General features: G+C 44.5%; 1 protein-coding gene across 1 annotated transcript in view; it reads right to left on the reverse strand.

Moving 5' to 3' along the window:
* The window catches only part of KIAA0922 (KIAA0922 ortholog), a gene marked incomplete at its 5' end in the record, with an annotated part of 146,494 nt that overhangs the window by 65,911 nt on the left and 62,862 nt on the right, over positions 1-17,721 (reverse strand). Inside the window, 4 exons of the mRNA XM_015568041.1 lie at positions 145-255; positions 1,139-1,255; positions 2,839-2,962; positions 7,223-7,291. Coding sequence (XP_015423527.1) covers positions 145-255; positions 1,139-1,255; positions 2,839-2,962; positions 7,223-7,291 — 421 coding nt within the window. The remainder of the gene's footprint in view (positions 1-144; positions 256-1,138; positions 1,256-2,838; positions 2,963-7,222; positions 7,292-17,721) is intronic.

The raw sequence follows: 17,721 nt of genomic DNA on the forward strand, positions 1-17,721 counted from the left end.
TTTTTTTTCAAAAAGCAGAAAAAAAGGTAAAATCATCATTCTAGGTAAAAAGGCTGTATGTACTCTGTAAAAGCTACACAAATGTAAAGGGCTTCAAAGTTTGGTGCTGACTAGCGTTCGAAATAAATCGACTGTTAAAATCACCTGTGTTTGTGAGAGCTGAATGCTCTGGACCTGCGGGAGCAGGAAATAAGCATTTGTGAGCTGCTGCGCAGACCCTTCTGTAGAGATTCTGCGAGTACCAATTCCAGAAACCTGCAGGAGACAGAGAGGAAGGGTGGGGGAAGATATTCCTCTGTTAGTTCTGAAGTACATTTGCCAGCACACTAAAATACGTTTCCAAAGGAAATCTGTATTCAGCACCTTGGCCTTCAAGATTCCATTTACCCAATTATTTATCTTCAACAACAACAACAAAATGCAACAAAAGTTGCTGTATTTCAGCAGAATATTCCTCATTGTAACAAATCTTTTCACAACTAGCCAACTTTTCTCATAGGGGACCCCGTGCTTCATGGAATCCAGTAAGAATTAACCACAAATATGGTTAGATAGATCTTGGCACTTAAATCACTTCTCCTTAGGTCCTCTTTTAACGATGTCACAGGTACAACTTAAGATAAAGAAACCTAACTACTTTGGGGAACAACAACAAAAAGATACCCCGCTCTCCCTTCCTAGTGCCTGGATGTGAACAGCGAGCCCAGCGAGACCTGGCCCCCACACGCACAACCCATGTTCCCTGATGAGAAACAGTCCTGAGCCCAGGGGGGAGGAGGCCAAGTGGCTAGAAATGCCCTCTCTAGGTGCCTCCCTCTGGCCTGTTTGTGGGGTGTGGCCTGTGGGCTTTGAAAGTCTGCTATATGCTGTACTAGAAAACTGTACGGCAGATTTCATTATTTTGTCCCAGTGCCCTTCAAAGATGCAGGGTGAGAGGGACAGCTCTGCACAGCCCCTGTGCGCCACGTGAGGCGCCACGCGAGGCAGGAGAGGGAGAAAGCTGGGGAGTCCAGCAGCACTCACAGCTTCACTATTACTGCTATACGCCAGGTGGCAACATGTCCGAACGTCTTCTTAAACTACCCAAACCCTGTAAGTCAACAACCAAACTATGTGCCAGAAGGAAAAAGTTACTTACGTGATAGGAAAGGACTCCATGTGAGGAGGTATTAATAAATAAAGAACTCTCAATGTTCCCTTCTTCAGTAGGTAAGAAAATAATTCTGAAGGAAGTTCTCCCCATTGCTGGAATCACCTGAGAAAGAGGCACCTAATTAGCCATTTGGAATGACTCTCCTTGAAAAACTATCTCGCACAGACTTTCTTTTGGGTGGTTTCTGTGAACAGATGTTAGCGTCTTCTGCACCCTAGATTTGTCAGCCGCAGGAATCCCCGAGATCAACAACCACAATCTAAGAGAACATTCCAAAGAACATAGTGTGGACTCGTGGCAAGACAGTTGCCGAGTCCTTTCGCTTGGGATTAGACTCACATGCCTCACATCTTTCCTTTTCCCTCCTCTTCCACACCCACGTGTTCAACGCCTTTATCTAACACAGTTATAGCTTTACTTAACACATTGATACTAAATAAAAGTCAGGGAGCCCGACTGGCGTGGCTCAGCGGTTGAGGGTCGACCCAGGAACCAAGAGGTTACCAGTTCAATTCCTGGTCAGGACACATGCCTGGGTTGCTGGCTCCAACCCCAATGAGGGGGAGAGGGGAAGGGGCAGGATGGCAGGAGGTAGCTGATTGATGATGTTTCTCTCTCACTCTCTCTTATGCCATTTCCTTAGTCACAGCATTTTTTAAAATTGATTTGAGAGAGAGAGAGGAGGAGAGAGAGGAGAGAAAGAAAGAGAGAGAGAGAGAGAGAGAGAGAGAGAGAGAGAGACCTCCTCCATACCCCCTACAGGGGATCGAGCCCACACCCTGACCGGGAATTGAACTGTGGACCTTTCAGTGCACGGGACAATGCTCAACCAACTGAGCTACACCAGCCAGGGCAGTTACAACAATTTTTAAAAAGTGCATCAGGTGGCCCTAGCTGGTTTGGCTCGGTGGATAGAGCCTTGGCCTGAGGACTGAAGGGTCCCAGGTTTGATTCCAGTCAAGGACACATGCCCAGGTTGTAGGCTCTATCCCCAGTAGAGGGCATGCAGGAGGCAGCCGATCAATGATTCTCTCTCATCATTGATATTTCTATCTCTCTCTCCCTTTCCCTTACTCTCTGTAACCAATAAAAATATATATTTCTTAAAAAGTGCATCAGTGGACATAAGTAAGCAAAATAAATAAGTAAAAGCCACTAGTAATTGGGAATCTTCATTACAAGTTAAAGACCACCGAAACTGAAACTACTGAAAAGACCAGGATCTTGATCTCTGCGTAATGGTGCACATTAGCATATTAAGGAGTTATTTTCTACCTCTTACTCCTGCATTTCCAAGGAGTCCTACCTACCTTAGTGGGTTCACCAGGTGAAGAGATCACAACTATTAACTTGTATTAGTTACTAAAAGCCTCAACATGGGTTGTCATTTCAAAACAGATAACATTAAGTATCTTTAATGATGAAAAAGTCTTATTAAATATACATCCATTACTACCTAGTTTAGACTGTTACACTTTTTTCCCATGGAGATATCAAGAACCACCAAAATCATGAATATGAACAACTAAAAAAAAAAAGTGCTAAAGCAAACACACAGAAGGAAAGAGCTTGGGTAGCAGAAAAAGGGGAGACAGGGAGCAGAAAGTAAAAACTCGAGGCCAAAGAAAGCAAGAAAAGCTGGCAGCCCGCCACAGCATAGTTTCCAAGAGCACATCAACACTCACCCTGCAATGAACAGGAGGCACATGGAAATGTCCAGCAGCTGTAAACACTGAATTCACCACGACCTCACTATCTCTACTCGGGTTATAAGCATAGAGAATCTTGGCTGCAGGGTGTCCCAGGAACCTAGGAAAACAGAGGGAAAATAATATATGAATAATGCATTGTGTGCTTATAACTATCCATCCATCCATATATACATATATATATACTAGTATATACTCTAAACCAAGAAAGCTGTTGATGTTTATTACAAAGTTGAAAGCAACAATTATCAAACCCTGTTATTAATAAAACATTTCATCAACAACGGGAAAAAAAACACCCCCCCAAAAAAACTTTTTTTACAAGACTTATGCCAACCCATTATAGCACCCCAGTGGTTTTTGGGTTACAGGTATTCAACCCATCCAGGCCATAACATGCTTGCAAAAAGCACACAGTGGGAACCAGGTACTACGTGTCTGGCTGGGACTCTGAATCAAATGCACATATGTTTAGATAAGAAACTGTACTCATAGAGAAACCCAAGTTTTTTAGGGTTTGCTTCCTGAGTAATAAATGTAAAGAGGCTTTTCAGGGGGATGAGTTTCAACTGGCAACGAGACTTAATAAGTCTCATAAAAATTTAACTGTTGCGACAGACCATTCTTCTGAGAAAAAATGAAAACCCTATAACACCTTCTAGCAGTGGCTTTTACCCAGTTAAATACCATGAGACTTTCAGGGCACCCTGATAAAAGTTTGGCTCCTCCCTCCACAAACACGAACACAGGAAAGTTTAGACGTAACTTCAAAACTTTCTATGAACCTCAGAGTAAGGATCTCTGCTCTATAGCAAATAGCCTAGCGGCTGAAGACCTTTCTTTTGGCTTTCCCACCTACAAGGCCGGCTCTGACCAAGGAACTGCCTGGCCCACATACCTGGAGCTACCTGCAATGTTCCCTCTAATCATTCACCTCTGGTTCCACTGCCCAATGCCAAACTCACTCCAGTTAAATTAGCTGCAGTACTAGAGAGCCTGCAACAATTTCACTGAAATCATTTCTCAGTTTTAATACTCTCAGTGACAAGACCCAAATGTAGAGTTTTCATTAATAAGGCTCACAAATAAAACTATATTCTAAAATCAGCAAAAAACTCATCTCCAATATGCTTGTGCTTTTTAAAAAATGAAACACACAAAAAAATGAAACACAAGTCATTTTGCTTACACACAATGGGATTCCCAAAATACTGTATTATCACTATCAAATCCTTGGGATTTTCCTTCTAGCTTTTCCTCCTACTTTTAATCACAGACCTTAATTGAAGATTTCATACATCCAATGTGTACTTTTTAAAATAAGTCCTGCCCTGGCCTCGGTGGTTAGAGTGTCAGCCCGAGGACTGAAGGGTTTCGGGTTCAATTCCCGGTCAGGCCATGTACCTGGGTGGCAGGCTCAATCCCCAGAGCAGCATGTGGGAGGCAACCGACCGACGTGTCCCTCTCACATTGACGTTTCTCTCTCTCTATCCCTCTCCCCCCGCCCGCCCCCACTTCTACTCTCTCCAAAAATCAATGAAAAAAATAACCCCAGGTCAGGATTAACAAAAAATAAAGAAAATCAGTCCTTTACAGACAGTTACAAGTAAAATACACTTCAGTGTGATTAAAACCTTGCACTTTCACTGTCTTTAACGAGACAACTAAAATGTTTATACTACCATAAGCATAAAGGGCCACCGCCGAAAGCCCTACCTCGAAAGTGCTGGGTTCACCTTTGTCTTTTCTCTCAATTAAATTAAATAAACAAGGACCTCCATGGGTTTAGGGTTTAGGTAAATAGTAAGAATCAATCAGCAAAGTTATTACTGCTGATCCTCAAAGGCTTATATCCCATTCACACAATTGGAACACAAGATTTTTTGTTTCAAAGGACACAAATGCCTCCCAAAGGAAGAGATTAGAAAACACGGCGGCAAAACTGCAATGCTCCGGAGCCCGGGGGCTGCATCCGCCAGACTTCCCCAGGCCTGACTGAGCACGCTGCTGAAACCTAGCTAGCACTGTGCTATTTTTACTCTATATTTTAAATTCTATTTTTAAAAGTGTGATGAGGATAAGAATTTCCTTCGCTGGTGACAACTGGAAGATGCCTTGTTAATTTAATACTACAAAAGAACGATTAAAATCTCTTGTGAATGATTAGCACTTTAAACCTCAGGACCAGCAGAATATTAACCCTTAAATTAAACCCTAAGAAGTACCAGTAGGCAGGGGACAACTGAAAAACATGATCCTGATCAGGCACCCCAGAGGGAAATCAACGCTATGAAAAGGAATGGGGCTTGCCCAAGGTCAGCGTCAAAATAAACAGCAGCCAAAGCTGAACTAGGGCAGGGAAGAAATCAGGAGAAGAACTATGGCTAAAGTTTTACTCCAATGCCTATAAATTATGCCATTTATCAGAAGTTAGGTAAAATGACTAATTTTTAAAGGTTGTAATTTAAACTCATTTGTTCTTACTGAGATTTTACAAACTTCCACAAAACCTACTTATTCCCATAATCATATCCTAGATAGATCTCACTTATAAGTAAAATAACTTAGGAATCAGATTTATTCTGTCACTCCGTGAGCAAACCACATTGCTCCTCTGCAACAAATGTATGAACACATTTTAATGCATGGTCAAATATAGAGATATTGGAAAGTAACACACACACACACACACACACACACACACACACACACACGCGCGCACACACCTGCACACATACCATAATACCTATCCTTCCAGGAGTGATTAGAAGATTCAAATGACAAGAGATGTGGCTGTGCTTTGAGAACTATAAAACTACTACATAAATGTAAGTTAAGTAAATCATCCAAAGGTGACTCAAGTCTAAAAATTAGCAACCTTTTCAAGTCAAAGAATTTAAGCTTTTTTTAAAATATGCTTTCAGCCATCAGGACCAGCAATTGATATATATAGCGAATTAACATACGTAGCTAATATATACATCCATCCAGGTGCACTGATTACAGGACTTCTACATTACTGAAGAGTAAATATATTATACACAGCCAGCATCCTATGGCCTGGAATGGTTTACCTACCCTAAGCGCACTGATTACTATCCATCTTATTCTATCTTCCAAACTGTACTAGACACTTCTTTAAAGTAGGTCCTCCATTAAAACTTTTTACAATAAAGACTTTCCATAAAAGCACTGTGCTCTCTCAGAATTTGAAATCAGTGAGGTTTTATTATAGATTTAGCTCCTAATAAAGTTTCTTGACCTAAGAGTAAAAATTCATAAACGAAAAAGCAGGCACCGAGAGCCTTATAAAGTTAGCAATCTCCCTCCACACTTTTATCTCTTCTTCCTTTCACAGAATCTCCTTTAAAAGCTCCACAAGGTACTTTGCACTGAAAACTCATTCTCCCTCACTGCCGCTCCATTCTCTTGGATCAGAAGGAAATGGAGAGAAAGACACCCAGATGAATAGGAGAGGACACGCCAGGAGACCCCCACTAACTCACCCCAGATGCTCTCTTAACACCTCGGTTATTTCATTCACATAATTTTTCTCGTAACTCAAAAAGCTCTTCGTAAAACTCAAGTGAGGCTCCAGGCTGCTAAAGCAAGCAGAGCTTTTCCATCCGAAACACTCGTTTACTTCCACCCTAGAAACTCGAGAAATCTGAAATTCTATCTACTCATTGCAGCAACATTCTGCATCCAGGGAGTTGAACACTCTAAGTTTCAAACTTTGTCACAGCCAACAGGAGTCCTGAAGTTCAGTCCTCTCCTGCAGGGCTCCACCCTTCTCTTCCTTAATTTCCCCCGAGTTCACAGATTAGTCCCTCAACTGACACTGGTCACATTCCCTTCACCTCATGGTTCTTAACAGGAGGCACAGTCAGTAATTACAGCTTACGCGCTGTCCTCCCCACTTAACTCGTTTCCAAAGTCTTAACCATAATAACGAGTGTCTGTATAATGCAAGTTTGAAACCTGAAGCATAGAGAGTAGGAAAAACAAGTCAGTAAATGAATCTAATGAAATGAATTCAGAAACCATCAATATTTAGAGTTTTTCATGATAAAATAACCTGATTTATTTTAGAAAAACAAGAACTTAATATTGACTTCCTATTAAATTCCAATCACTACAAGTTATTATAAGTACATTTGTTAAAAACTAAAGGGCTAAAACAATTCTTATACGCTCCTTTGCACACACACAAAAATATTCCCTTTAACAATTCCCAGGATTGATTTCCCTTGATATTCCAAACATATTTTTAAAGAATTTGACATCATACACGTGTAAAATATCCTGAGAGAAAATAATGCAAATAAGTTCTTAAAAATTATAAAGCAAAGATACTTACTGAATTCCAAAATCTAGAACTGATGGCTGGAAATGTAAGCCCTTCCCACTAAATAGTTTGTCTGAGAAGCTAAAAAAAAAAGAGAAAAAAGAATAGAGAAATTAATTTTTGTTGTAGGTTTAAAGTTTCAATACTAAGTTAAGAGGATATCTTAGGCCAATGGCTCTTATGAGATACAATTTAACTCTCTTGTAGATGAGTCTGAACTAGATTTTCAATGCTAAAATTGAATTATTAGAAGTCTAATATATTTCTGCAGCTGCAAAAATCTAAGATACTCTTAGATTATGGTTACTACAACTTCATATCTAATGTACAAGTTCTGTAAGTATTCAGATAAAAATAGGAATAGATTTCATTTTTAATAGGCTTCATTTCTGGATGAATTCAGATAAGATGACTATTTTCATAAACCCAAATTCAAGAAATGACATTCAAAAGTGAGTTGGGATTGGGGTTGGGGTGGGGGTGGGGGCTGCAGAAGGAGGAAACTTTGGTCCCTACATTTATTATATTACTTATAACAAGGAAAGGCTGGGGCACATAGCCAGGGTTGCTCCTGAAGGCTGCAACCATCACCTGTATTTTTAAGGAAAACCATCACATAAAATCTCCCACGGCAGGTCACATTTTCGATAGTTATTAAACATTATCATGACTTAATTTTCCTTCAGAATCAAAAGCCACAAATTAATATACCAAAAAGTATATAAAGAAAACACATTAAAAAACATACATTATAACAATCTATAAGCATACTTAAATACATAAAATACAAAATATATATAATATATAAAATACAAAATATATGTATATATGTATACATAGTATGTGTGTATGAATGGATGTGCATATGTGTACAATTTGTTTATTTATTAGTTTTGTTATCAGACTTTATTATTATCGATACTAGAGGCCTGGTGCATGAAATTCATGCACTCAGGGGGTCCTTCGGCCCGGCCTGCACCCTCTCACAGTCTGGGAGCCCTCAGGGGATGTCCAACTGATGGCCGTAAGCTCAGCTTGTGGCTGCACGGTGCTCCCCCTGTGGGAGCACACTGAGCACCAGGGGGAAGCTCCTGTGTTGAGCGTCTGCCCTCTGGTGGTCAGTGTGCATCATAGCGACCAGTCGTTCCGCTGTTCAGTCGATTTGCATATTAGCCTTTTATTATATAGGATTCTTGAAGGTATTTACATGTATTATATCTGAATGGCAGAAAAACTTTATAATGGTGTGCTACTGTACATCACTTCCCAACTTCACATCCAGTGACATGATGTTAGCAGCTTGAAATCAACCATGGTGGGAGTATTTACACCACATAGAAATTTGCAATCACTCCAAATCAGAGCTTTTTCCCCTGGAGAACGCTAATTTTTAAACACTAACCAACACACAATTGGAAAAAAAACACACCAAACATCCATCAAAAGGTTGAATAAACCTTGACACTCAATAAAGTACAACAGAACTATGTAAGGAAATGGGGCAACTTTTAACGGCTATAAAAGTGATCTTCAGAGCATATAGGGAAGTGAAAAAAGCAAGTTGAAGAGCAGTATGTATAATATGCTACTTTTTATTTTTAAAACAAGGGAGGACACAATGTATGTACTACATTTTGAAAGTCATGTAACCCAAAAATATTTAACTGAAGAAGCTCCTAAGTGTAACCTGTACAACTGTTTTCAAAGGCTCAAGCAAGCTTTCCAAAATACCACCTTTCCATTGTCTCCTCCCACCAAGTAGCCCTCCGCCAAGCATGGTTCTGAGGCTGGTCCAGGAGTGGACATCTGAGTTTCCCACCTGCCAGCCACCAGAAGCTCTGTGACCTTCAGCAAGTCCTTCTCCCACTTTCCTTGAAGATGCAAACAACATAGAGTCCAGAGAAACCCTTTCAAAATCCTCACCTCACAGAGTGAATCCTGGCTGCAATCTTTTCTTCCTCCCTCCATTTTTCTTCTTCCATCTAAGCTTCCCTTATTCCATTCTCTCTCCTAAGACCCCTCTGTCTGTTATCTCCTATTTGTATCTTCTTTATTCTATCCACAACATCAGCCACATTAATAATGAATGTGACACCTCAAGTATCCATCTGCCTAACTCTTGCTAACTTTTCCCTCATGTTGAGCTTCCAGAGAGAAGAGGTATGATTTACTGGGTCCCCCTCAAGCCCCAAAGGCCAGGACTAACCCCATGACTTGCTTGCAAAAAAAGGCCACTAACACACCCAGGAGCCTCCATAAATGTTTTGAGGAGTCACAGGAGGCGACTGACGTAAAGAGGTGCCAACAGCAGATGCACCACGACCACCCCACTCCCGACCAAGCTGGCCAGAGCTCAGCCTTCCAGAAGAAAAAGAAAACAGGTAACTTCACACGTCAAAAATTATCTTAGGAAAGTCATGCTACAGTATAAGTAATAAGTAAAATAATTTATGACAGTCTCCTTCCTGCCTTGTGTCCCGGAAGTAGATGTTCCATCAGATTTCACGCACAACCTCTGAATGAGGAAAGTTTGTAGGATTAAATTAATTTACCCAAGATCACACAGCGACTAAGAGGCAGAGCCAAAATTCCAAAGCAGACCTGTCCAGGTCACAGGCATGAGCCTGGTACAGCATTCAGGTCTACCCAAGGCCGTGTGACCTACAGGGACCCAGGCAGTCTCTTCTGGGTTTCAGGGTCCAGACAAACGTGGGCTCCAGGTCCAAGGCCATCACTTTCCAGTCCCGAGTGGGTCAGTTGCTAAATTACTCTAAAGCCCCTTTTATCTGTAAAGTGGAGATGACAACCGTGTCTACACCTCGCAGTCGTCCTCAGTGTAAAACGAGGTAAAAACGCCTGTGTTTCGTGACTGGCACACAGTTAAATGCAATAAATACTAGATCGTGTTACTAAGAGGATGATTCTCATCTAACAAGAAAAGCAGTGAGAACAGGTGGAGAGGCCCATTGAGCTTGGAGTCGGAGCTAGCTCTGGATTTAGAAGTCCCAAATGGGGTAGCAGTATTCGCTCTGAAAAGAACAAATGAATACAGACCTGGGCTCTTAGTCATTATTCTAAAGACACCCACTTTTTGCAGAGCTGAGCCTTCCCTCGGCAGCAGGACAAATGTGCAAGGAAGCCCACGTGTTATTTATTTATTTATTTATTTACTTTTAATATATTTTTATTAATTTCAGAGAGAAGAAGGGAGGGAGGGAGAGATAAAAACATCAATGATGAAAGAGAATCATTGATCAGCTGTCTCCTGCACACCCCACACTGGGGATCCAGCCCGCAACCCAGGCATGTGCCCTTGACCAGAATCACACCCAGGACCCTTCAGTCTGCAGGCCAACGCTCTTATCCACTGAGCCAAACCAGCTAGGGCAGCCCACATGTTATTTTGAAAGAATATCTTTGCCTTAAATCACTTAACATTTTTTTTCTTTAATCTCCTCACCTCTTATTAAAAAAAAAAATGGCTACCTTTTTTCTCTGCATATAAAACAAACACAGTTCAAAAAAGTGGCTAGGAAAAGAGGAAAGGAATTTCACTGGAAATGAGAGGCCCTTGGTTCAGGTCCCAGCTATGTTATGAGCTCCCATGTGACACAGTTTTCTCTTTGGCAAATTGAAGGAGAGGGACCAGGTGACTCTGAGATCCTTGGGAAAGTGTCGGGATGCCCAGACTCTTTATTCCTAGGAAAATCCATCTTTGTGCTGATAACAGACACATACCCTTTAGAAAAATTCAGTCCAGTAACTGAGATCTGGAAACGGATTAACTATATAACCATCTGTTCTGGCCACTGCACAAATGTTATGTGACTGAAACACATCATTTCAAATGCAATGCTCTACCTCTTCTGAATGAGCAAAAGGGGGACCCAGGAACTCCGGACACAGCTCTCGGCAATTTAGTAAGTGAGGCATGGATGCACCGGGTCTGGGGCCAGCTCACGGAAGATTCTCCCCGCTCAAGGCTATAATTCAGGAAGCTGGACAAAGCTTGGCCAAGCTGGACAAGCAACACTCAAAGAGCAAGAACATTCAGAGAGAAAAGGAGAAACTTACCTAAAAAATAAAAAAAAAAAATCAGGCATGGTTTTGAAAGGGGAATGGGTCTCAATGAACATCTAGCATGAATGAAAGTTGAATGGAGACCACTTTCAGCACAGCTAACAGCAGGGGGGAAGATGCAAAGGGTTAGGAAAGCACTGTCTGAGCACAGAAAACACACTGGCAAGCTAGCCAGTTGTTGGCTCTGAGCAGCAGGGTGCAGAGCAACAAGCAAGAAGGTGAGTGTGAGCAGTGAGGTGAGAAAAGGAGAGAGTAGCCATGAGGGAGCCTCTGAGACAGCGAGTATGCCCTCCGTCTTACCCTGGATCCACCATGTTGGAGCAGTCACCATGTGCTCAGGAAAGTACCTTCTTCCCGGAAGCCGGGATTTCTTTAAACTAACCAATGACAATCACCTATTAAAGGCCCTGATTTTCTCACGGGTGGCACTCTGCCTCCAATCGCTGCCGGAGGGCGGGGTCGAGTTAGCTAGCTCAATAAAGGACCTTCTGCTTTTGCATCGGACTGGCTCCCTGGTGTGGTTTTCTTGGGGATCTTGAAATCTGGGCATAACAGGAGCCTCTGAGACAGCGAGGCAGCTAACAAATGGCTTCACTGGGCCAGAAGGTAGGCAAGAGTCAGGTGCTCCCTGCCATGAAATGTTATGCACCATGGCTCTGTGCTAGACCCTACCCCCTAGGTAGCGCTGCAAGTTTCAGATGAGGGGCTGCAGAAGCCGCCCCAAGCAGGTGAAAAATAACTCCACCTTCTACGAGGAATGTGAAGTGACCACCTACAGGAAGGGTGGAAGGGTCTGGTTTTCCATATTCTTAAATGGACAGGCTTTCCTCCAGCTCCAGAAACCCCAGCACCTACAGCTACTGCCTTTCAAATGCAAACTCTTTCAATACCCGGAGAGAGCAGCAAGTGCTTAAAAAAATTTTCTTTAAGGCTATGACAAGGGCTTTAGCCACAGGATGAGGGTAAGATGGTGGTGTGAACAAGAGAAAAGGGTTGACACCCATTTCACAAACACTCAGGAAGGTAATGAAGTAAGTAGATCATGTGAAAATAATGCTATTGTCTAGACGAGGGGGTGGGGGAACCTCAGGCCAGTGAGCCATATAAGGCCCGAAAAATTGGTTGGTCTGGCCCTGCCAAGGCATTAGGGGTGAGTTAATTAACTGTTTGACCAAATATAGCAGGTTAACTTTTAAGCTGATCATTTTGTATGGCCCTCGAATGATGTTATAATTATCCTAATGGCCCTTGGCAGAAAAAAGGTTCCCCACCGTGGGTCTAGTCTAGAATAAAGTTTTCAAGGAAAGACCTGTTATGCTGATGAACTACTTACTGTGCTATTCTCCGAGTCAGGAGACCCCGAGTGCCCATTCAGGCCCCGGCGGGCGCTGGACTCCCTTAAGGTGGGGATTCCTGCACTGTGACATCTCCTTGGACCCTGAGCAGGAAGCAGATATTTCTAGAACTCTGCTGGTACTGCCAGAGACCTGGGAGGAATTCGGTACTTTTTGGTTATGCAATAAACCTGGAATTGATCCCTGCGCAGATAGAATAAGCCCCAGCCTGGGGCTGCCGCTCCTGAGCGTGAGCCCACTCAGGGCAAAGCCTCCGCAGGTTCCCACCCACAGTACAGACTCTGCCGGAGGCGCTTCTGTGATCTCACAGTGAGTCCTCGGCCTGAGGGCCCCGGGGAAAACTCTGCATCATAATCTTAGCACTACAAGCTGTTTCCTGCTTTTACTTTTCATTTACAAAAATGCTTCTCCCCAGAAGTTTGAGAGGAGGGTGAGTTAATTAACTGTTTGACCAAATATAGCAGGTTAACTTTTAAGCTGATCATTTTGTATGGCCCTCGAATGATGTTATAATTATCCTAATGGCCCTTGGCAGAAAAAAGGTTCCCCACCGGTGGGTCTAATCTAGAATAAAGTTTTCAAGGAAAGACCTGTTATGCTGATGAACTACTTACTGTGCTATTCTCCGAGTCAGGAGACCCCGAGTGCCCATTCAGGCCCCGGCGGGCGCTGGACTCCCTTAAGGTGGGGATTCCTGCACTGTGACATCTCCTTGGACCCTGAGCAGGAAGCAGATATTTCTAGAACTCTGCTGGTACTGCCAGAGACCTGGGAGGAATTCGGTACTTTTTGGTTATGCAATAAACCTGGAATTGATCCCTGCGCAGATAGAATAAGCCCCAGCCTGGGGCTGCCGCTCCTGAGCGTGAGCCCACTCAGGGCAAAGCCTCCGCAGGTTCCCACCCACAGTACAGACTCTGCCGGAGGCGCTTCTGTGATCTCACAGTGAGTCCTCGGCCTGAGGGCCCCGGGGAAAACTCTGCATCATAATCTTAGCACTACAAGCTGTTTCCTGCTTTTACTTTTCATTTACAAAAATGCTTCTCCCCAGAAGTTTGAGAGGAAAAATATGAAATACACAGGCATGTCTACTCAAGTTAGAACTGCCATTCTTCCTGGTAAATTAACAGTTTGCAAAGAAACACTTCACGGTGGAGGCAGAAGCCAGTATTTTCCCCACTAAATCCCCACGGAGGTAGGGGGAAGACATTTGGTAGAGCACCGTTTTCCTGATTCCTTCCACTCTAAAAAGCCAGGCTTCCAGGTCCAAGCAAAAAGAGAAGTCCTTGGAACAATACCAACTGTGGTCTGTTGGAGGCGCTCTTGCCAACAACAGGATAGCTGGAGTTTTAAGCCACCCGGGGAATGTTGATGGCCAAGTCTGCCTAAAGCCAGGACAAAAGTCCTCCATGCTAGTCTGCCCCTTCAGTGGCTGATGGCCTCCAAATTCATACCACCCATGGATGCGGTGCTCCTTCTCTCAAAGACTAACCCCGCCCAGCCTTTTCCGGGTGGTTTCTGGACTGATTCCAGGGCCGCACAGCCCCCATCCTGCCCTCTCCAAAGTGTGCGCCCTCTCCTCCCCTGCTCCGTCCTTCTCCTCCACTCCAGGAAACTCAGCCCCTCTCATTTGAGAAGACCCTCTCCCGGTGCTCCCTGCCTCTTCAAGCCCTCTTCTTCCCTCCACAGCCAGACTGTTGGCAAAAGTAACCATGTCAGCAAGTGTATTCATTGAGCACTTACAGTATACCAGATGCTGCCCCCAGCACTTTATTATCCTTTGTGCCATTTCCACACACACGGAAACAGACGCTTTGAGCGTTTAAACAGCTCCCCAGAGCCACTCCGCCATTGACGGGTGAACAGGAATCAGCCCCAACACTAACGACACGGCCTGCCACCCCACTTCTCTGGCATCCTGTACCCTCACCGACCAAGACAGCTCTTGCTGAGGTCACCAAGTGCTGAGCTCACTTAATCTCTCTACTGGCTGCTCTCCTTTAGTTCTAGGAAATCTCATGGAGTCTTTCCCCTCCCTCTAGGACTGCATCTTCTCATTTCCCCTCCCTCTTTTCTCTCTCTCTCTCTCTCTCTCTCTCTCTCTCTCTCTCTCTCTCTCTCATTCTTGTTCCCTCATTCTTCCTCAATTCCCACCCTCTAGTCAGCCGTGGGCAAACTACGGCCTGCAGGCCGGATCCGGCCCATTTGAAATGAATAAAACTAAAAAAAAAAAAAAAAAAAGACCGTATCCTTTTATGTAATGATGTTTACTTTGAATTTATATTAGTTCATACAAACACTCCATCCATGCTTTTGTTCCAGCCCTCCGGTCCAGTTTAAGAACCCATTGTGGCGCTCGAGTCAAAAAGTTTGCCCACCCCTGGTCTAGGTTCATTCATCACCCAAAGGGTGATGCTCCCTATACAGACATGTGTCTTTTCATGGCTGTCTAGTAGCCAAGCTTCCTTAGTGCATTCATAGATCTCCCACGGTCACCCCTCTGGATGGCCACAGGATCGGGAGCAGATGCCACCACGCAGGAAGGTGGAGAATCCCTGTTCTGGAGTGACCACAGTGGCCGTGCAGCGGGTGACCGGCGGAGGGGCAGTGTCTTCTGTGGTCAACTTCCATGACCTATTTCAGCTGCGGTTCTAGCTGCTAGACCCACTTTGGCTTGTTTGTTTTCTGAGCCTGGTTCTTAAGTCTTCCTAGAGATTCTGTACGCTGCCCAACCGCTTTTCAATAAATTCCTTTTCTGCTTAAACCAGCCAGAGCTGGTTTCTGTGGTTTGACATGCATTTCTCAAGCCTGTGTCGGTGGCCTGGACCAGACGCCCTCCTGCTGATGGCCTGCAGGCACCTCCAAATGGAATCTAAGATGGAGTTCAACGCCCAGCCTCCTCTCACCATCGGTTCACAGGGTTGAGAGTGCTGCACTACGGCCTCGGTGAGGGATGCCTCCCTGGTCACTATTACCTCCAATGAGGGATGGCTCTCTGCTCACTATTACCTCCGTGAGGGATGGCCACCTGTGCACTACTGTCTCCGTGAGGGATGGATACCTGCGCACTACTGCCTCTGTGAGGGATGGCTCCCTGCTCACTATTACCTCCAATGAGGGATGGCTCTCTGCGCACTACTGTCTCCATGAGGAATGGCTACCTGCGCACTACTGTCTCCATGAGGGGTGGCTACCTGTGCACTACTGTCTCCGTGAGTGATGGCTATGTGTGCACTACTGCCTCCATGAGGGATGGCTCCCTGTGCACTATTGTCTCCGTGAGGGATGGCTACGTGGGCACTACTGCCTCCGTGAGGGATGGCTCCCTGTGCACTACTGCCTCCGTGAGGGATGGCTCCCTGTGCACTACTGCCTCCGTGAGGGATGGCTCCCTGTGCACTACTGCCTCCGTGAGGGATGGCTCCCTGTGCACTACTGCCTCCGTGAGGGATGGCTCCCTGTGCACTACTGCCTCCGTGAGGGATGGCTCCCTGTGCACTACTGCCTCCGTGAGGGATGGCTCCCTGTGCACTACTGCCTCCGTGAGGGATGGCTCCCTGTGCACTACTGCCTCCGTGAGGGATGGCTCCCTGTGCACTACTGCCTCCGTGAGGGATGGCTCCCTGTGCACTACTGCCTCCGTGAGGGATGGCTCCCTGTGCACTACTGCCTCCGTGAGGGATGGCTACCTGTGCACTACTGCCTCCATGAGGGATGGCTACGTGGGCACTACTGCCTCAGTGAGGGATGGCCACCTGCCCAGCCGGGAGCCTGGATGAGACCCTGTCTCCCCTGCCTTTCTTAACTGTAAGTACATGCTGAAGGCTGCCCTGTAGTGTGACACTTACACCACTCGACTCTCTCCATACCTTCTACCTTCTACTCTTACTAGCAGGACCTAATATTGGAGAGGCACTACACTGCATCTTGTTTAAAGAATTTTACAATATATTATTACATTTACACATTTAACCACACCATGTGCTTTAAAGGACTCCTTTGGCTAACTAGCTAAACAACTTTGCAAACACCGACCAAGAAAAGGCCAGTAATTAAGTCCCAACTCCCATTCCAACTCTCACCATGCAGCTTCTCATCTCTGGCTTAAAGACTTAACATCTTGCCCTAGACTCTGCAAAGTGTTAAAATAATTAAATATGATTTTTAAATCCGTGAAATGCAAAGTACATTTGTGTTGCCTTTCAGCTCAAAGACAACAAATTAGCATGGAAAAGAATTCGGTATTAGAGGTCTCCAGCAGTCACAGAGTTGGGCAGATGATGCTAGAAGCCAGAGCAGAAATTCACAGGATGAAAGGGGCATGGGGAGATGAGGGATGAGGGACTTTTCCTCCTCAATCACAGGTAGACAGTGAAAGTTTGTGGAAGTGTGTGCAACACTGTATCTCTTTTCAGAAAAGCAACTTTGAGTTCCCAAAGTGTCCATATAATCCATATGACTTTAGATATTAGTTCTCTGAACATGAGCCAGGTATTTTTTTAAAGCTCATCTCTAACTCTTTAAGCACATCGGTAGCTAAACTTGCTGGTATTGTACAAGCATTAATGCTCGATCCCACTGACATGGATGTCTTCACTCCACCTGCAGTAGAGAGTATCACGGCCGTGAGTGTGTGTGTGTGTGTGTGTGTGTGTGTGTGTGTGTGTGTCCCTGTCCCTCGAAGGGCCAGCCTGATGACCCTCTTGGCCACAGTGAGTGAAGGAGCCAGCTGCTTCGGTCTACCAGGAAGAACACAGCGACTGTTGCTCAGCTAACTCGTGTCTCAGGGCAGTGCTGTTTCTCAGAACACCTGGACAGCACTATTCAACAAGTTGAAGACTTCTCCCTTTAAAACGAGGGAGAAAAAAATCTACCCTTAAGTATAATTTTTTAAAAGTATGTAAAAGTTCTTTTAATTGGACTGTGAAGTTGTCCACTAAACACACTAGCATACACCACGCACATGCCCACAGAGCATAATGTACTCCGGCCACGCTCACTTGTGTGAGAGAATCCCACTGTCAGGATGTCTTGAAAGCTGATGTTTCTCATGTGAATCCTGAGGAATACGAACTG

This window comes from Myotis davidii, unplaced genomic scaffold, assembly GCF_000327345.1.
Source record: "Myotis davidii unplaced genomic scaffold, ASM32734v1 scaffold323, whole genome shotgun sequence".
NCBI classification, from domain to species: Eukaryota; Metazoa; Chordata; class Mammalia; order Chiroptera; family Vespertilionidae; genus Myotis; species Myotis davidii.